Source organism: Aethalodelphis obliquidens, unplaced genomic scaffold, assembly GCF_003676395.1.
Source record: "Aethalodelphis obliquidens isolate GAN/ISIS:26980383/991018 unplaced genomic scaffold, ASM367639v1 scaffold25, whole genome shotgun sequence".
In the NCBI taxonomy this organism is placed as follows: domain Eukaryota; kingdom Metazoa; phylum Chordata; class Mammalia; order Artiodactyla; family Delphinidae; genus Aethalodelphis; species Aethalodelphis obliquidens.
Genome location: NW_020837969.1, coordinates 29,261,006 through 29,280,059, shown reverse-complemented (window position 1 = coordinate 29,280,059; position 19,054 = coordinate 29,261,006). Strand labels below are relative to the sequence as shown.

The 19,054-nt window shown below is 50.5% G+C and overlaps 1 protein-coding gene across 1 annotated transcript; it reads left to right on the top strand.

The window, feature by feature from the left end:
* Positions 1-9,855: 9,855 nt before the first annotated feature.
* Positions 9,856-17,740, top strand: ADRB3 (adrenoceptor beta 3). The gene is given in 4 exon segments (XM_027123036.1): positions 9,856-9,970; positions 9,973-10,128; positions 10,131-11,003; positions 15,038-17,740. Coding segments are annotated over 3 exon segments (1,104 nt in total). The 3' UTR covers positions 10,964-11,003; positions 15,038-17,740.
* Positions 17,741-19,054: the final 1,314 nt, after the last annotated feature.

The following is a 19,054-nucleotide window of genomic DNA, read 5'->3' as shown; positions in this document are numbered from 1 at the left end:
GTGGGTTGGCTCGTACACACGAGAAAACGTTCAGACGAATAAAAAGGAAAGGAAGCCATAAGGGGTGATGGGAGGGGGTGGCGGGGTTTACTCTTCTGAAGCCACCCCAGAGCGTGGGAAGCGCTAGGGGAACCCCAAGAGCCTCCCCGCCTTTGTTCCCCAGCCTCTTGGCTGCTGGGCTGGCGCGCCCTCTAGTGGTCCTCCCGCTGCAAACATTTCTTTTTAATTAGATCAGTTCCTTTGACAGTCTGTCCTTGAGGCCACTCAGCAAATTTTTGCTGAGAGACTTCTTTGCCGGGGAATATTCTAGGCATTGGAGATATACCAATAAACAAAACAAAACAAACCCCTGCAGTGTTCTTTCTCTAAACTAACTCTATAGCCGGTTAGTAACTTCCATCTGGATCCCTGAAGTCTGTTATTTGTTCCTTCTTTTGTACTGCCAAAGGTGAATTTTTAAAAACTAGCATGCGTAGACCACCAAATAAAACGAAACCAGAGCATCGTGTAATATTGGTGCAAATTTGAGGAATGAGGTTTTTAGCTCAATTTTAAGTGACTTGTCGTATCTTAGTGCTTTTTCTTTTGTTGTAGATTATGATTCTGGTTTTCCCCTGCTTTTTATGTTTGCTCATGAGTGTATTTACAAAGAGAGGTTCCTCTAGATCTGCACTATCCACATATGACTATTTAAATTAAATTAATTACAATTTAATAAGGTTAAAAATGTAGTTTCTTACTTGCACTACTCACATTTCCTGTGTCTACTACCCACATGTGACTGGTGGCTATCTTGTTGGAAAGCACAGATATATAATATATAATATTTCCATTGTGGAAGGTTCCACTGGACAACGCTGTTGCAGTGATGGGGATTCGGCTGTAGGAATGTCGAGTTATGTTAATGTGAAGGTGTAATCCCTCCACTCCTTCCTCCTGCCTTTTTACCTGCAGTTTGGACAGTGGCCTCTGGCTGCAGGGAGCCAGAGGGATGTGAGCTTTAACTTCCTACTGTTTGCTGACCCAGTTAGGAGATGTGTCCACCTTCTCTGTTCCTCCTTTTTTTAAAAAAATTTTATTTATTTATTAAAAAATTTTTTTTGCCTGCGCTGCACAACTTGCAGGATCTTACTTCCCCAACCAAGGATTGAACCCCTGCCACTGCAGTGAAAGGGCTGAGTCCTAACCACTGGATTACCAGGGATTTCCTCTGTTCCTCTTTGGTCCAAGTGCACATCAGACCAACAGAGGGAGCAGGTTCCCAGGCTGATCAGCCCTGTGGTTGCTTCTTTGTTGGGAGACTTCAGTTGCCAAAGCTTTGTCTCTCTGCCCACTTGGTCTTGGGTTGCCAGCTCTGCTCTTGACCTCTGCCCTTTCTGGTTCTAATTATGGGCTAGAAGGGACTTGGGGAACCCTCTTATCAAGCGCTTGTGCACAGGGAAGACTTTGATCTCCTCCTATAAAAGAGCAAGTGGGCAATGAATGCCAGGGTGTCTGAAAGTTGAAAGTCTCCACTTCTTGAGCCACTACCATTAACTTAGGAGCAGAGGTAGCTGGACTGAGCATCCTGGTCCACGGGCTCTTCCCATTTCTTCTGCTAAAGTGCTCTGCGACTTTGGGCAAGTTATTCTCTCAGCCCAAGCCTCAGTGTCTTCATATGTAGTGAGGGATGTGGGACTTGATGATTGCCAAGGTCTGCTGAAATTCTAGAGTTTGTAACTTGGCCAACGCCTTTGTGACTCCAGTGCACAAAGAAGTTATGATCAAGATAAAGCAGATTCCCTTCCCAAAAAGTAATCTCCTGGCTCAGATGGTTTCACTCCAGTTTCAAACACCTAAAGAAGAATAAGCAGCAATTTTGCACAAACTCTTCCAGAAAATAGAGGAGGGAACACTTCCCAACTCATCGTTAGGCCAGTATTATCTTGATATGAAAACCAGATAAAGACGGTACTAAAAAAAACTATAAACAAATATCTCTCATGAGATATAGCAAATTGAATCCATTGTTCTAAAATAATTATAAATATCAGAAGAATTATATACTATGACCAAGTAGGATTTATTCCACATATATAGTCTGATTCAATATTCAGAATTCCACGATATCAAGTGGTCAATAAAGTTTAGATTAAAAATAATGTCCAGGGACTTCCCTGGTGGTCCAGTGGCTAAGACTTCACACTCCCAATGCAGGGGGCCTGGGTTTGATCCCTGGTCAGGGAACTAGATCCCACATTCCACAGCTAAGAGTTCGCATGCCTGCCACAACTAAAAAAAGATCCCACGTGCTGCAAGTAAAAAGAAAAAAAAAAGATCCTGCATGCCACAACTAAAAGACCCGCGTGCTGAAACTGAAGATCCCGCATGCCGCAACGGAGATCCCGCATGTGGCAACGAAGATCCCGCATGGAACTAAGACCCAGTGCAGCCAAATAAATAAATAAATATTTTTTTAAATGTCCATCATAGCAACAGGTTAATTAGAAAAATCATAATCTTATCAACTAGTACAGAAAAGGCATCTGACAAAATCCAACACCTATTTATGATTAAAAATTCTCAGCAAGTTAGGAAGAGAGTGGAACTACCTCAGTTTGATAAAGACATCTACAAAAAGTTTACAGCTAACATCATAGTTGATGGTGAAAGACTGAATGCTTTCTCCCTAAGACTGGGAACAAGGCAAGGATGCTTCCTCTCACTACTCTTATTCAATACAGTACTGGAAGTTCTAGCCACTGCAAAAAAAAAAAAAAAAAGAAAAGAAAAGAAAAAGAAATAAAAAGGCATACAGAGTGGAAAGAAAGAAAGAAAACTGTCCTTATTTGCAGATGTATAATTGTGTATGCAGAAAATCCCAAAGACTCTACAAAAAAGCTCCTATAACTGCTATGTGAGTTCTGCAATGTCACAGGATACAAGATCGATGCACGAAACCAATCACATTTCTACATACTAAGAACAAACAGGCAGAAACTGTAAATGCTATACCATGTATAATTGTTACAAAGAAAATGAGACACCTAGTTACAAATTTAACAAAATATGTGTAGGATCTGTAGGCTGAAAATTACTAAATGCTGATAAAGTCAATCAAAGAAGACCTAAATAAATGGAGACATACATTGTGGTCATGGACTGGATGACTCAACATAGTAAACATGCCAATTCTTCCCAAATTCATGTATAGGTTTAATGTAATTCCTATCAAAATCCCAGCAAGATATTCTGTAGACATAGATAAGCTTATTCTAACACTTAGATGAGAAAGCACAGGCCCTAACACGCCTAAACCAATCTTAAAAATAAAATTAGATATAAGATACTGTAGGAGACCAGGATGAAATAAAAGGAGGATCAAATCCTGGCCAGCTCTTTCCTGAAAGTAGAGATGGAACCTCCTCCAAAAAGTCTTCCGGATTAGCTCCTATACTTACTTAACTAGCCCCTGCATATACCCTACTTGAATTGTATCAAATTATTTTGCCTTCATTAATGTGAGAGTTGGTGAGTATTCCTATTTTTCAGCTGTGCATTCAATAATCTACAATACATGGGGTTTGGTGAGAGCAATATTGTGGCTTCTACCTTTTTGTATTTCTCACCAGGCCCAGGAAGGTGTTCCTGGGGTATTCAGTTATTTTGCAGAAAGAACAGACTAAGATGAATATTCTCATCCTGCTCTTCTCAGGGCTTCCTGGTCCCCACCAAGCATCTTGTCTCCACTGTGCATCAGGAACCAAGATCCCAGCTCAAGACCTCAGAGGCTTCATCACCTCCCAGCACCAGCTGCTGAGCCCATTACCCACAGCTGGGCAGGAAAAGCCCGAGGTCTCCTGAAAAGTGATGACATCGGGATAGCCCTCCTTCCCCCTCTGCTAAGCTCTGCTCTGGAGCCCCTGAGGCCACCAGGCCCCCCATCCTGCTGACATTTCCTCTTCTGGTACTCAATGGCTCATTAGGAGTGGAGGGCTTGGTTGGGGGCCAGGAGAAATGGGAACAGTGGAATGAAAGGCAGGAGCGTGGACCCTTTGGTTTCTAGGCTGGAAGCATTTGGAAGGGGCAGCATTTCATTTTTATATTGAGGAGGTGGAAGAGGTCATGGCAAGAGTACTTTGCAGGGACTTCCTTTCTGTAGCCTATAGAGAGGATTCCAGATGCTAGAAGTGGTTAAAAAGATAATCCCTCCATGGGCCCCATGGTGTTTCCCTGGCGATCACGGATGGTGTCTGAGTGCTTTTCCTGTTCCCTGCAAGCCCAGGAATCCCTTATTCCCATCACACCATCCTGGAATGCCTTCCTGGCTCCTGGGGCTGCTGCCTTTGGTCTTAAATAGTATCATGACATTGGAATCACTTCCTAATCTGGGGGGAGATGTGAGTCCAGGCATGTGAGTGGAAAGTAAGCCAAACCAAGCAAAGAAACTCAAGTAAGAAGTGATCCCTGGGGGCTTCCCTGGTGGTGCAGTGGTCGAGAGTCCGCCTGCCGATGCAGGAGACACGGGTTCGTGCCCCGGTCCGGGAAGATCCCACATGTCGTGGAGTGGCTGGACCCATGAGCCATGGCTGCTGAGCCTGTGCGTCCGGAGCCTGTGCTCCGCGATGGGAGAGGCCGCGACAGTGAGAGGCCCGCGTACCGCAAAAAAAAAAAAAAAAAAAAGAAGTGAGCCCTGGGCTTCCCTAGTGGCGCAGTGGTTAAGGGTCCGCCTGCCAATGCAGGGGACATGGGTTTGAGCCCTGGTCCGGGAAGATCCCACAGGCCGTGAAGCAACTAAGCCAGTGCACCACAACTACTGAGCCTGCACTCTAGAGCCCGCGAGCCACAACTACTGAGCCTGCGTGCTGCAGCTGCTAAAGCCCACGCCCCTAGAGCCCATGCTCCGCAACAAGAGAAGCCACTGCAATGAGAAGGCCACGCACCACAACGAAGCGTAGCCCCCAACCAGAAAACTAGTTTTCTCTAGTTCTCGCTGCAACTAGAGAAAGCCCGCGTGCAGCAATGAAGACCCAACGCAGCCAAAAATAAATAAAAATAAATAAATAAATTTATTAAAAAAAAAAAAAAAGGGTTTGCGGGACTCAGCTTCCTTCCTTTTTCCAGACGGGAAAGCTCCTCACTCCGTCTTAACTGGAGGGTCTCATATGCAAGACGTGGGTCTCCCCGTCAGAGGAGAAACCGTCCTCTTGTTTTGCTCCCTTTTCTTCCAAGCACCGGATACTCCTTGTTCAGTACTTGTTCCCGGTGAAAACTGTGGGCTGATGTGAGAGAAAGGCCAGAGACCGTGCAGCTTGAGTGCCAGACAGGCTCTAGCCTTGTTGGAGATTTCCTTCCCAGGGAGAGGGAGGGAAGAGACCACAGATGCAAGCAGCATGGCGATCTGCCCTCTTCCAGGCTTCCAATCGAAGAAACAGGCTGCACAGAAATCAGCGGAAGCAGTATCCAGGGGTGACTCGGAAGGCATGATCTGAGGCTTGGTGAGCACCTTCTCCTGCTCTCTCCCTCTCCCACCCTCCTGATCGCTCCCCGACCTCCCTGGGAGAGGGTGCCTTCCTGAACCCCAAGAAACTCTTGTCTGGGCTGCAGGTGGGCTGTGTGACCTTGTCCTGTCCCTGGGGAGCAGCCTCTCTAATAGTCAAGGATTTTAATCACTATTCAAAGAGATTAGAACATGGATTTCTCTTCCTACTGCAGGAGGGAAAGAAACATTTCTGATCCCCTCTTTCATGGATGACCAGGAACAAGAGAAAAGGCACTGCAAGAAAATCCTAAGCGTCCACCCCTGTGTCTGCCTGAATATAAGGCTCTTGTCCCCGGCCAGCTCTTAGCACAAGAGGACCTTTTGGCTCCTGAAGATGGAGGTTCCTTCCCTGCCTCTCCTTCAAGCTCCTTGCCTTGGGAAACAGCAGATGTGTGGAGAGTAGCCACGGCATGTTGTAGAAGACAAGGAAAGTGCTAGGTTGGGGGCTTCTTTTCAGCTCTGGGGGCAGGGCGGTGGTCCTCTCCGAGCCCTGCCTCCCCTCCAGAGGACAGGCTGGCAGGTGGCACCGGCCGCAGACTGCCAGGGAGTGTGGGGGAGGCGCTTGGGAAGAGGACCCGGCTCCTCAGATGCCTGTACTCCTGCTGGGAATGAACCTTCACTGTGAGATTATGGTCCAACCTCAGTTTCCTCTCCGGACCTCAGCTTTTTAATTCTGTAGAATGTTGGTGTTGGATTTGATCTTTCAGACCCCTTTTAGCTCATCATTCTACCCTCCTGGACTAATTGCAACAAAAGGAGAAACAGCGAACACCAAGCCGGCTGTTCAGAGGCCACACCTACGCACAGCGTTTCAAGCACGGCATGGCATGGACGCTTACAGTGGAAGAAGAGAGACAGGATGAGAGGGGAAAGCTTGAACACACGAACACACGTAGTCTTGGACAAAGTACAGGGCTCAGTCGCCTGAGCTAGGCTTCCTCCTACCCTGTCACATAAACAGGCACACAGCCACATGCACATGCATGGACCCGGTCATGAGGCTCGGAGGACAGACCAGGAGCTAAAACCAACAAAGGCAGGAGAGCACACCCTGCTCCTAGAACTTCTGCCCATGGGGCAGGGCAGCTGCTGCCTCTTTCTGGCTCTGCTCACCCCATTTTCTAAATCACAGACCATCACACAACTGGCCTCTGACACGACAGGATGACCCGCATCCTTGGAGCCCTCAACACACAGACAGCAGCAGCCTAGGGGCCTGAACTCGGCAGATTCAGAGGTCCGCATGCACAGTCTACCTCCAAGGGCACAGAACAAAGGTCATCTGGGGGCCCAGGGCCAGGGTAAAGCTCTCTCTGGGCCATGCACGCTTCTCTCCACAGTTGGATGACCTCTACAGACCTGACAGCCTAACTCCCTGGGGCCAGTTGTTTGGGTGATTTCCCAAAGCAGCGGGTCACTTGCCTCCCACCCCTCGCTGGCCATCAGAAGCGATGGCAAGAGGGTAAGTGGGTACATTGCCTGGAGAGGGAAATCTGGTAATACCTTTTAAATTTGTAAACTATATACCGCATGATATAGTGATTCTATTTACAGGAATTTATTCTACAAATATACTCACAGACGTGTGAAACGACACGATTACAAGTGATTCATTGCAACGTCATCTACTAGGCACGATGGGAAGTAAATTAGATGTCTATTAATAGCCGATCGGTTTCATAGATTATGGTATAACCATCCAATGGAATACTAAAAATGGCAGGCTTTTGTGCATTGGTATGGAAGCGTCACAGATATATATTGCTAAGGTAAGACAAGCAACGTTCAGGACAGTCGGTATATTTTTCTACTATTTGGGTCGAAAAGAAATGACAAAGCCATATGTATTTGCATGGACCTGTTTATATATAAAATATTACTGGAAAGATAAACAAGAGACTAATTAATGGTGGTTATCTGTTAGGGAGTTGAAAACCGGGCTGAAGGCAACTTTGTATTACACACATTTTGTATATTTTGATGGCTGAATAACGTGGATGCCTCACCTAGTCAAAAGGGAAAAGTAAGAAACACAAAAGCACGATAAAAAAGAGACCAAAGTGGTAAAGGATGGACCCCTTCTCCCTGTGGGCCCCAAGGTAGTCGGTGAGGTGGGGAGGCCAGACTGAGAAAGGTGGCATAGGAGATGGGCCAGAGCAAAGAAGGAAGCTCTCCAGGTGCTGGGCCACTGCTCTCTGCTGGCTCCTAAATGCCTCCACTAACAGGGGCCCTAATTCCTCTCCTCACAGTCTCCTTTGGTTATGGGCCTCATCATTTCCCAAACGCAGGCACGCTCACGTGGTTTGGGAAATCTTGTCTTTTTTTGAAATGTAAACACTTTTACACAGTTCCTCAGATTAACAAGGTCACCCCTAGCGCAACAGCAGCCTTTGAAGCCGCTTGACTTCCTGGCACCCCTCTCCCTTCCCCCCACCAACTCTGGCACCCTGGAAAAAACAAAAAACAAAAAACCCTGCTGCATGACATGGATTTGTTTTAGAGATTACTCTTGGAGAATCTTCTGTCACCCCTTTGTGGTAACTGGCAACACTCTCTGGGGTGTTGCAAAACCCAGCTTGGGAGTGACTGCCCTGATGGTCAGCAAGCGGCCATGGTCAAGACTCTGGCCAGCTGGGGCCTGCAAAGCTTGGTAGTGACTGGAGGTTGGGGGTAGAGGCCGGGCCTCTCCACCTCTACCCACGATGCACTTCCATGGATCCAAAGGCCTGCCTGGGGTACAGCATGGGCACAAAAGGCATTTGCTTGGGAGCCACTGACCAACCCTGCTCGTGGGTAGGCAGCTGGGTTCTTTTTCCTTGAGGATAATTTTCGGTCCTCACTTCCCCTCCAGTCTCTCTAACTCCCAGGCCCTGGCTCAGCCTCCCAGAGGGATTGCTTAGACCAGAGGCATTTTCCATGATAATTTCACCCCCTTTTGTCCCATTGTTTCAGGGGAGGAGGCAAGAAGTTTCAAGGTTCCGGATCGACAGGACTTAATAAAGGTGTTGTACCTTCCTGCCCTTCAGCTTGAACACTGTTTTGCAGCCTAATCTCCCCACACCCACTTTGAGAGGAACTGGCTTAGCCGCCGGGAGAGCCGGGCTGGGAACCAGGCATCAGTGTGGGTGAGGGAAAGGGGAAGGGAGGAGGCCCTGGGCTTCTTCAGGTGAAGGGATCCTCTGATGGGATTGTAAGAGAGACTTCAACGGACACTAAAATACCAGGCCTGTGGTTCCACACGCTCCGAGACGCAATGTGTGGATTCCTCAGCTCAGTGTCTTCTACTTTTCAAATGTTCGTGAATAAAATCTTCAGGGAAGTAGAGAGAAGACTTTGCCATGGTGATGGAAGATTTGTGGAGAGCTGGGGGTGATGGTGGATAAGCCTCAACCTGGAGCCCATTTGTTCATTTTTAACACGTCTCTACAACAGGAGCATTTTAAGAGAAGGGGCTCACCTAGAAGCTTCTTGGTGGAAAGTGTGTGGAGGGGGCAATGTGGAAGACGGAGAAATGGAAACTCTCAGCATCTTAGGCTACCTGAGGCCAAATCCAAATTCAAATGAGGAGGCGATGATAAAGACTCCTGGAAAATGGAAGATTTGAAAAGGAAAAAAAAAAAAAGAAGGGAAACTAGAGCGACAGGGAGGGTAAGTGGATAGAAGCGAAGGGGGTCAGATCTCATTGGAAGGGGGTCTTGGGAGAAGAGGGAAGACCCTGGCTGCCCTCTATGACTTAACTTACAATATCTTAGGGGGAGGGACACCCAAGTAGAAGAGGGGCTGCTGTGGGTCGTCTTGTTTGCCTTGGGAGGGTTACCTTTTCCTCCGACAAGGTAAAGCGTTGGGGGCTTCTCCTGTGTCTTCCTCGAGAGTTGCTGCTGGACCTTCCGGGGAAATTGGTGCAGAAAACCCACGCCGCTGGAGCGCTGCGCTGAGTGTGTCAGCGCAGGCGCCGGTCATGGCAGGAGCGGACACATCGTGGCAGAGAACACACGGCGTGACCTACCTCTTACACATCTTACTCCGGATTTGGCTAATGGAGGAGTCAAGCATCCGTCGTGCTTCCCTACGCACGCCCCAATTTCCCTACAGATGCCGAGCGTCGCGACTATTGGCCGCTGCCCCTTTAAGGGCCGCCACTCCTCCTCCCACCCCCTCCCCAGTGGTGGCACCCAGCGTGGGAGCGGGGGCAGGCTGTGCGTTCTCGCGGGTCGACTGGGGAGGATGGCCCAGGCCGGGGGAATCGCTCCCACGGCCCGCTGCCCCGTCCCCTGAGCCGGGTAAGCTGCGAGACCCCTTCCCTCTTTCCCTCCCGCCCCGCGCGCGACTTAGGAATGGCTCCCTGGCTGCACGGGAACAGCCCTCTGGCCCCATGGCCAGATGTCCCTACCCGGGCGCCCAATACTGCCAACGCGAGCGGGCTGCCCGGGGTGCCGTGGGCGGTGGCACTAGCGGGGCTCTGTTGGCGCTGGCGGTGCTGGCCACCATGGGGGGCAACCTGCTGGTAATCGTGGCCATCGCCCGGACGCCGAAACTCCAGACCATGACCGACATGTTCGTGACTTCGCTGGCCACAGCCGACCTGGTGGTGGGGTTCCTGGTAGTGCCGGCCACTGGCCCCTGGGCGCCACCGGTTGCGAGGTGTGGACCTCGGTGGGCGTGCTGTGTGTGACCGCCAGCATGGAAACCCTGTGCGCCTTGGCGGTGGACCGCTACCTGGCCGTGACCGACCCGCTGCGCTACGGCGCGCTGGTCACCAAACGCCGAACCCGGGCAGCAGTGGTCCCGGTGTGGGTCGTGTCCGCCTTGGTGTCGTTTGCGCCCATCATGAGCAAATGGTGGCGCGTCGGGGCCGACGCCGAGGCGCAGCGTTGCCACTGCAATCCGCGCTGCTGCGCCTTCGCCTCCAACATGCCCTACGCGCCGCTCTCCTCCGTCTCCTTCTACTTTCCGCTCCTGGTGATGCTCTTCGTCTACGCGCGACTTTTCGCGGTGGCTACGCGCCAGCTGCGCTTTCTGCTCCGGGAGCTGGGCCGCTTCCCGCCAGAGGAGTCTCCGCGGGCTCGGTCTTGCTCCCTGTGCCCCGCCCCGGCGGGGCCGTGCGCCTGGCCCGCAGGGGTGCCCTCCTACGGTCGGCGGCCGGCGCGCCTTCTGCCTCTGCGGGAACACCGCGCCCTGCTCACCTTGGGGCTCATCATGGGAAACTTCACTCTCTGCTGGTTGCCCTTCTTTGTAGTCAACGTGCTGCGCGCCCTCGGAGGCCCCTCTCTAGTGCCCGACCCCGCTTTCCTCGCCCTTAACTGTCTAGGCTATGCCAACTCTGCCTTCAACCCGCTCATCTACTGCCGCAGCCCTGACTTTCGCAGCGCCTTCCGCCGCCTGCTGGGCCGCTGCCGGCCCGAGGAGCACCCCGCCGCCGCCTCCCCGCCCCCGCGACCCTGACCAGCCCCGCAGAATCCAGGCAGCGCCCACCGCTCGACTGGTAGGTAGCCAAGGCGAAGGGGTTGACGGCTCGGGATCAGGAAGCATTCTGTATCTCCTTCGGTCAATTTTTTTTTTTTTTTTGCGGTACGCGGGCCTCTCACTGTTGTGGCCTCTCCCGTTGCGGAGCACAGGCTCCGGACGCGCAGGCTCAGCGGCCATGGCTCATGGGCCCAGCCGCTCCGCGGCATGTGGGATCTTCCCGGACCGGGGCACGAACCTGTGTCCCCTGCATCGGCAGGCGGACTCAACCACTGCGCCACCAGGGAAGCCCCTTCAGTTTTTTGAGCTTGGGGTTCGGTAGGAGAAGATGGGGCTGGGGTCTCTGCATCGAGGGAAGTGGGGCATGGAGTAGGGAACCGAAGTGGAACCCAGGGCCCTTTCTTTTCCCGCATCCCAACCCACCCTGCCCTGGGGTTGAAGCAAAGGAGGGCGGGCCGGTTGTTCTCCACCCCAGGAGCAAGGGGGGGCCCGGGATGGGGTGGGTCCCGCTGTGCCCAAGGGCCCCCCTCGCCTGGTCAGCTCTAGTTTTGGTGTTCTAGCTGTTTCTTTGCCCAGATTTCTTGCCACCTCTTGGGCTGGCTTTGACTAGACCAGAGGTCCCCCAAAGCCCTCGGGCTCAGCTTTGGTTTCTTTGAAAGGTTTGATAGCTATGAAGGTGAGAATCCACTTCTGGGATGGAGGCTAGACAGGCTCAGGAACGTGTGAGTGCGAATTCTTCCCGGGTAGGAACCGGGCCGGGTTGAAGTTGGGTTGGGCTTTGTGGCAGGGTGGGTCCCCGAGGCTTTTGTGTAACCGCACGTGCCCCTCAAGGTCCCTGAGCTTCACCCATTTCCCTCTCCTGTTCCCACCCTCTGCCCCCTCACCCCAAGATACCTCATCTCCATTTTTTTCAGGGCTTCCTGGGGACTTTCTTAGGCCTTGAAGAAACAACTCCATTGATCCAGAACCTTTGGAGAGCCTCTGGCCTGTTCGGAATGAGCCCTGTGGAGTTTCCGAGCTGGAAAACTCTGCCCTGACCACTGAGCCATGAGATGGGGAGGGGGTCTGGCTTGGGAGGGGGAACCCTTACGAAGTGGGTTTTCACCATTCTCTCTCTCTCTCTCTCTCTCTCTCTCTCTCCTTCCGAGAGACGTTTTCTAAACCCCACCCCTGAACTTCACCACTACCTCAGCAGCCTGAGTGTCTGGCTGTCCTTGCAGCAGCCGGGCTGGCTTTGCCTGGGCACCCATCCCCTTGCTCACTTGAGTGCTGTGTGCATAGGGCAAAGAGAGCACCCTCGTTCCATTCCTTCTGCCACCCAGACCCTGATGAACCAGTCAGTGTACTGGAGGCCCTGGCGACCCAGGCTGAGAAGCAGCAGCTAGAAAAGGTCAAGGTTTGGGGTTTGGTTCCTGGCTCCCTCACTACAGCCCTCTAAGCTCCAGCCTCCCTCACTCGAGGCACAGGATGGCTTTGATCTGCCTCACAGCAGGGTCAGAAGGACTTCTTTAGAGTTTGGGGGGCTTGGGGTTCGTGGGGAGGGGAACCATTAGAATGGATTCCTTCTTTTCCTTTTAAAATCAAATTAATAAATATTACTGAATGCAGAGTATCCATTGTCCTCTTTTCTCTCCATTTGTTTTCTTTGCATAATCCACTTTCTCCCTTCTTAGAGCTGGCTTTTGACCGAGGCAATAAATTTGGACTAATCCTTGCCCCTTTCTTCTTAATCCTCATGAAAGGAAAAATGAAGTCTGTTTGGGTGAAGGAGATGGAGTTTGAGCCTTTGACACTCCTGTCTCCCCACCCTTTCCAAAATTCCTGGAAGCCATTCTACCCACGGGATTGAGCAGTGTGTCCACAGGAGGATGGGGCTGCTGTGCCTGGGATCAGGGCATATGGAGCTCTTGTGCTATAAGCCGGTGGTGGATTCAGGAACCAGTTTTGTTTGGTGCTGTACGTGTGTGTGTCTGGACATGCAGACCGTTGTTTGTGTTGGGCAGATGTCTTGCGTTATAAATATATTCTGACATTTCCCATCCTTTCCATAACCTCTACCTTCCCACTCCCTTTCCTGAGAGGCAGGAATCTATATTATCCTCTTTTTTTTTTTTTGCGGTACACGGGCCTCTCACTGTTGTGGCCTCTCCCGCTCTCCCATTGTGGAGCACAGGCTCCGGATGCGCAGGCTCAGCGGCCATGGCTCACGGGCCCAGCCGCTCCGTGGCATGTGGGATCTTCCCGGACCGGGGCACAAACCCGTGTCCCCTGCATCGGCAGGTGGACTCTCAACCACTGCACCACCAGGGAAGCCCTATATTATCCTCTTGAAGTAAAACTGGAGTTACAAGTTTGAGCTCGTTGATAATTTTTTCCCCTTATTTCAATTTTTATGAACTTTATCAGGCAGTTTCCTATGGAAAGAAAATTGCTGTGGAAATCCCCGGGTCATTTTGTGGGTTCTTATTTAAACTCCATAAGCAGAGACCATTGTCCGGGCTGATTTACAGGATAGCCACTAAATCGTCAAAAGTTTAACGTGCTGGATGACAGCAGCATACAATGCATTGGCTAAGTTCAGGGGCTCCAGGGATATGAAACTCTGATCTGCCCTGAGGATGAGCTCGGTGGGTTTCCACATATGGGTGTTGCCTGTGAATTGGACCTGGCCTCAGCTGCTTTCTCTTGTCCAGGAGTCCAGGTTTTATTTCTTAGGATGTTTGCATACCAAAGATGACTTTCTCCTTTTCGACCCAGAGCAGTGTGAGATCTCTGGTGTCTGAGGTATGGAAAGTTTCTTGGCAAGGACGCAGCTGTTGAACCCTTAGGGGAGAGGGAAGTCTTGCTTTAGCCTGGGGACACGTAAGAGGGCCTCTGCTCTCTCCCCATCTCTGGATGTTTTCCCAGCATCGCCGAGGGAAGTTGCCCAGTCAGTGCTAGGCAGGGGAGAATGATGATTTGGGGGAGGAAGCGCTCTCTGGTGTGTAGAATTGTCCTTGAACGCTAACCAGGGGCTCATAAGGCTTGAGTCTTGCTCGACGTGCACCCGCGTGCCAGCTGTCAGTCTCCTCTGGAGTGTTTAGACTTGCACCGGGGCTGTGGACTCCGTCTGCGAATTGTCACCGGTGCATCTGATGGAGAGGCAGCCGGCTGCTCTGGTCATTTCTCCAGCAACTTGTGGCCAGGTGTCAGGCTGAGGGAGATTCACATCCTCGGATGCCTGCGCTAGCGCTAGCACGGGGCCTGAGCACTTGAACTGTGGAAGACAAACAACCATCCTCGGAGCCTAGGGGTGTGAAGACTTACAGACCAGTGAGAACAAAAGGGCCCTCCGAACAGCTGGCCCTGCCTGGGCGAGGGCAGAAGGGAGGGGGTGGGAGGGGAGAGTGCTGAGCTGGAGGACAGGGGATGAGGGGTGACTGGGTTTTTCAGAGGGAACCTTCCTTCTGCATCAGGTGGGACTGCTGAGGGGCAGGCAGAATTAGGGGGAGGGGGAGGTTGATAACAGACATTCCTAGGACTCTCCCCGTGGTAGATTCTTCTGGGGAGTGATGGTAAGTGCAGGCTGTGGTCCTTGTGGGGGGTCACGGGGCTATCATTCCACACCAGCTTCATCCCTCCACCCTTACAGAGTTGAGCGGCTTCTCCCTGTCGTCCTGGGGCCACAGGTGAAGGCCATGGAAACAGTTTCCTTTATGGTTCCATCCTAAAAGCCAGAGATCCAGGCTCCCTCTCAGACCCTCTTGGCGGAGGGAGTATGTCTTTGTTTGTGTGTCTGTCCCGGGAAAAAATGGGAGCCGGCAATGGGGGTACAGATCTGCTAATGCCCGCCCCAGCCCCCTGCCAAACGCCCTGCGGACAGTCTGCCTTAGGCCAATGAGTGAGCAGTTGAAGATGATGCTCAACTGTCTGGTGAGCAGAAACTCCATAGGGCCATCGACTCTTTCATAGCTCATCCTATTATGGGATTAAGGAAAATCAGAATGCATTCCTCAGTTTCCTCATCTATAAAATAAACGGAGAATAACCCTTTCTCTCCTCTCTTGCCTTTAGAAGGGGAATGACGGTGACTGGGACGGCTGGCTCTCATCGACCTCTGGGGAGCCCTAGGCAGAGCTTTGCAGCGTCAGCGTTTATGCAGAGCTTTTGCGCTCCATCCAAGGCATAAGCGGTGCGAGGCGCCCCCTGACGGCGGTTTAAGGTACAACAGGTGTGGACAGAGTTTGCAAGTTGCCCCGACTTGCAAAAACTTGAAGAGACCCTAGGAATGGTTTAGCCCAATCCTTTGATAAAATGGATGAAGAAACTGACTTCTAGAGAGGTGAATTGTGAGTAGCCAAGATTAGTCAATGAAAGGCAACACTGCACGGAATTTGGAGCTGGAAAAAACAAATAAAAAAGGAAGGAAGGGAATGACCCATCAATAAATATGCCAACACTCTAAGAGGTGCTCTCCAAATGTTATGTTGTAGTGACAACAAAGAAAAAATACAGCTGCATAGAAATCAAAGAGCTTGCTGTGCTGATTCTAACCCAGTCTACCAGGCTCCCAAGTTCACGTTCTTTTCCCTGCACTCGCTGCTCACCATCAGTCACACAGAGCAAGTGATTTAACATCTCTGTTTGCCTGTGAATCAAACGCAGATTATATTACTGCTCTACTCAGTTCCTGCACACTGGTTTTGCAGCTCAGATGAGAGGCTGTATGTGAAAAGATTTGGAAACTGAAAGGGCTCCACCAGTGTAAGGGGTGTCATAGAGTATGGAGCTCGGACTAGTCCCAGGTCTCCTGGCTTTGGTCTTTGTTTGGTCCTGCTTCTGTTGACAGCCTGGATCTTGGACCCACTTGCCTTTGGTCACTGTGGGCATGTCCTGCCTGGTCTTTCTTCCACAGGTTCATCCCTACCTCAGGCTGATTCCACTGGTGTCACCTCCATGTCACTGTACACCTCCCCCTCCAGCTCTCTTTTCACGATCAGACCCTGATCTGGCCTGTGCCTGACCTTTTGGTCATGGTTTGGCTCACCCTACCATTGGGGTGCAGCATTTATAATGAGGTCATTTTAAGGATGGACAGAAGGTTTAAGAGAGAGGGCACTTTTAGATGTCTGTGCTTTATGGTACATTTGTGAGAATGTACCCTAAGGAACCGGAAGAGGGAGATGGTATATTAGTTTGCTAAACCTTCCATAACAAATCACCACAAACAGAAAATTATTCAGTTCTAGAGGCTAGAAGTCCAAAATCAAGGTGTTGGCAGGATCATGCTCCCTCCGAAGGCTCTGGGGGAAGAATCCCCTTTTGCCTCTTGTAGCTTCTGGTGGCTGCCAGCAAGCCTGGGTGTCGCCTGACTCATAGCTGCCTCACTGCAACTTCTGCCTCCGTCTTTGTCTGGCTTTCTCCCCCGTGTGTCTGTGTCCAAATTTCCCTCCTCTTATAAGGACACCAGCCATTGGATCAGGGCCCAGCATAATTCCGTAAGACTTCATTTTAACTTGATTATACATGCAAAGACCCTATTTCCAAATAAGGTCACATTCTGGGGTACCAGAGTTTAAGATTCAACATCTCTTTTAGGGGGACGCAATTCTACCCACAGCTGAGGGTGTGATGGGGAAGCAGGAACACTTTTAACTCTCCACGCTCATCTTATTACTGCTGTCTCAAACCCACATTTCCCAGGCTCTGTTTCATCCTATAATCAGTCAGAAGGGTAGTGGGCATGCTATGCACTCCTGGATTTCCAGTTACGAGCCTTTTCTCCCATCTCCCTGGGCCCCAGATTTGAGAGGCGATTCGTCAAGTCAGACTTTGTGTTTGTTGTCTCCTGTGGGCAGAATTTGCTGTCCATTCTCCATTCTTCCCTTCTTCCTTGAGTAACAGAACCCTTAAGTTTTATTGGGGCACGTGGCCTCCCTAAAAACACATTGCGGCCTCACCTGCAGCTAGGTGTGACTAAGTGACTTAAGTCCTAGCTGATTGAAGTGTGCAGCTTCCACGTCTGAAAGGGAAAGGGTGTATCCCCCATGTCCGCTTGTCCACTTCCAGCCGGCTGGAATGCAGATGTGATGGTAAGAACTGAAGCAGCCACATTGGGTCATGAGATGGCAACCACGTGTTGCCAACGGCAGAAGAACCAGACATGGGGAGCCTGGGTGTCCAACGGTGTGAAGTCATCTTTTTAGCCCTGAACTGCTTATGTTTAAAACTCTTAAATGAAAGAGAAATAAATGTCTATCCTGTTAAGCTACCGTTGTTTTCGCTTTTTTTTTTTTTTAATAGCTGCTGAATCAAACACATTCATCAGTGAAGGGAGGCAACAAAAGGATAACAATGAACGGACATCTCCTACATTCTGTAATGAACGTGGCTTGGCTTACAAGGCTGCCTTGCTTTGGTTCCCCTAGGGCATCTCTGGGAACTGGCATTTCTGTAGAGTCTGAGTTCGCGTCGTACCTGTGGCCACCAAGCCCATCTCCTGGACATTAACTCACATGGGGACAGTGAGCGTGCTCGTTTCCCAAGACCGCCGCAACAAGTGACCACAGCCTTGGAGTCTTAAAACAACAGAAATTCATTCTCTCACAGTTCTGGAGGCCAGGACTCTGAAATCAAGGTGTTGACAGGGCTGGTTCCTTCCGGAGGCCCTGAAGGAGAGTCCATTCCAGGCCCCGTTCCCAGCCTCTGATGGCTGTGGCAATTTTGGCTTTCATGGACTTACAGACACATAGCTTTGACGTCTACCTCTGTCTTCACTTTCCCCCAGTATCCCTGTGTGTCCTCTCCTTTCCTGTCTCATAGAAAAGCACAGCTGTGTCTTTGTAAGGGACAGATCGGATTTGGATTTGGGGCCTATTCTAATCCAGGATGATCTCGTCTCAAGATCTTTGCCTTAATTATATCAGCAAAGACCCTTCTTCCAAATCGGGTCACGTTCTGAGGTTCTGGTTGACATACCTTTTGGTAGGCGGCACTGTTCAACCCATTACAGTGAGAGATCCATGTGAACTCTTTAACGAATAGTTCTGATCTCATGAAATTTTCATCCACTCCAGTCACCCCTCACGGAAGGGCTGTTTTCTCCAGAAGCTCTTGGACTCTGTGGCAGGCAGAATTCTGAGATGACCTCCAAGGACCCATGTCCTTATATAATCCCCTCCCCTTGAACGTGGGTGGGGCCTGTAATTTGCTTCTAACAAATAGAAAATGCCGAAAGTGATGGGATGTTACTCTTGTGATTATGTCATGTTATGTGGCAGAGGGGAAGGGATTTTGAAGATGTAATTAAGGTCCCTAATCCATTGATTTAGGTTAACAGAAAGGGAGATTATCCTCAGGTGGGCCTGATTTAATCAGGTGAGCCCTTTAAAAGAAGGTCAGAGGGCAGAGAAGAGAGATGCACCTACTAGCCTTGAGGAAGCCAGCCACGGTGAGCTCTATAGCTGCAAGGAAATGGGTTCCGTGTGAACCTGAAAGAGGACCCTGAGCTCCAGGTGAGACTGCAGCCCTGGCCAACACGGTCATTGCAGCCTGGTGAGACCCTGAGCAGAAGACCCAGGCTCCTGACCCATGGAAAGTGAAATAATAAATGTGTGTTGTTCTGAGCTGCTTTTTGGTAATCTGTGGCCCAATAATAGAAAAACAAATATAAACTTACTTCCCAATTCTGTCCCAGGCTGCTCTTTCTAACAGTCCTTCTCTGGTCCTGTTTTTAAAGATTTCCTATCAGAAACCGAAATACAATGGGACCCCAAGCTCAGGAAGGTCCCATGATCTGCCATGGCCTGCTTTTCTCCAAAGGACTCTGGGAAACTCTTGCTTGTCTGGTCCAGAAAGAGCATCTCTCAGCCTCCGTCCTTCACTCCTGAGGGAATGACCAGTCATTCTATGATTCCTTCTCCCCAGCCTTTTGATAAAATTAGGAGCTAAAGAACCCATTGCACTACAGTTTTCATTTCTGAGTTGCTAGCGAGGAACCACACTTTATAACACACAGTAAACACAGTTCCCAAAGCCTCTTCAGCAAGAAACAAGATGAAGTCTTATTGCTTCTGCTGTTGGTATTCCCAG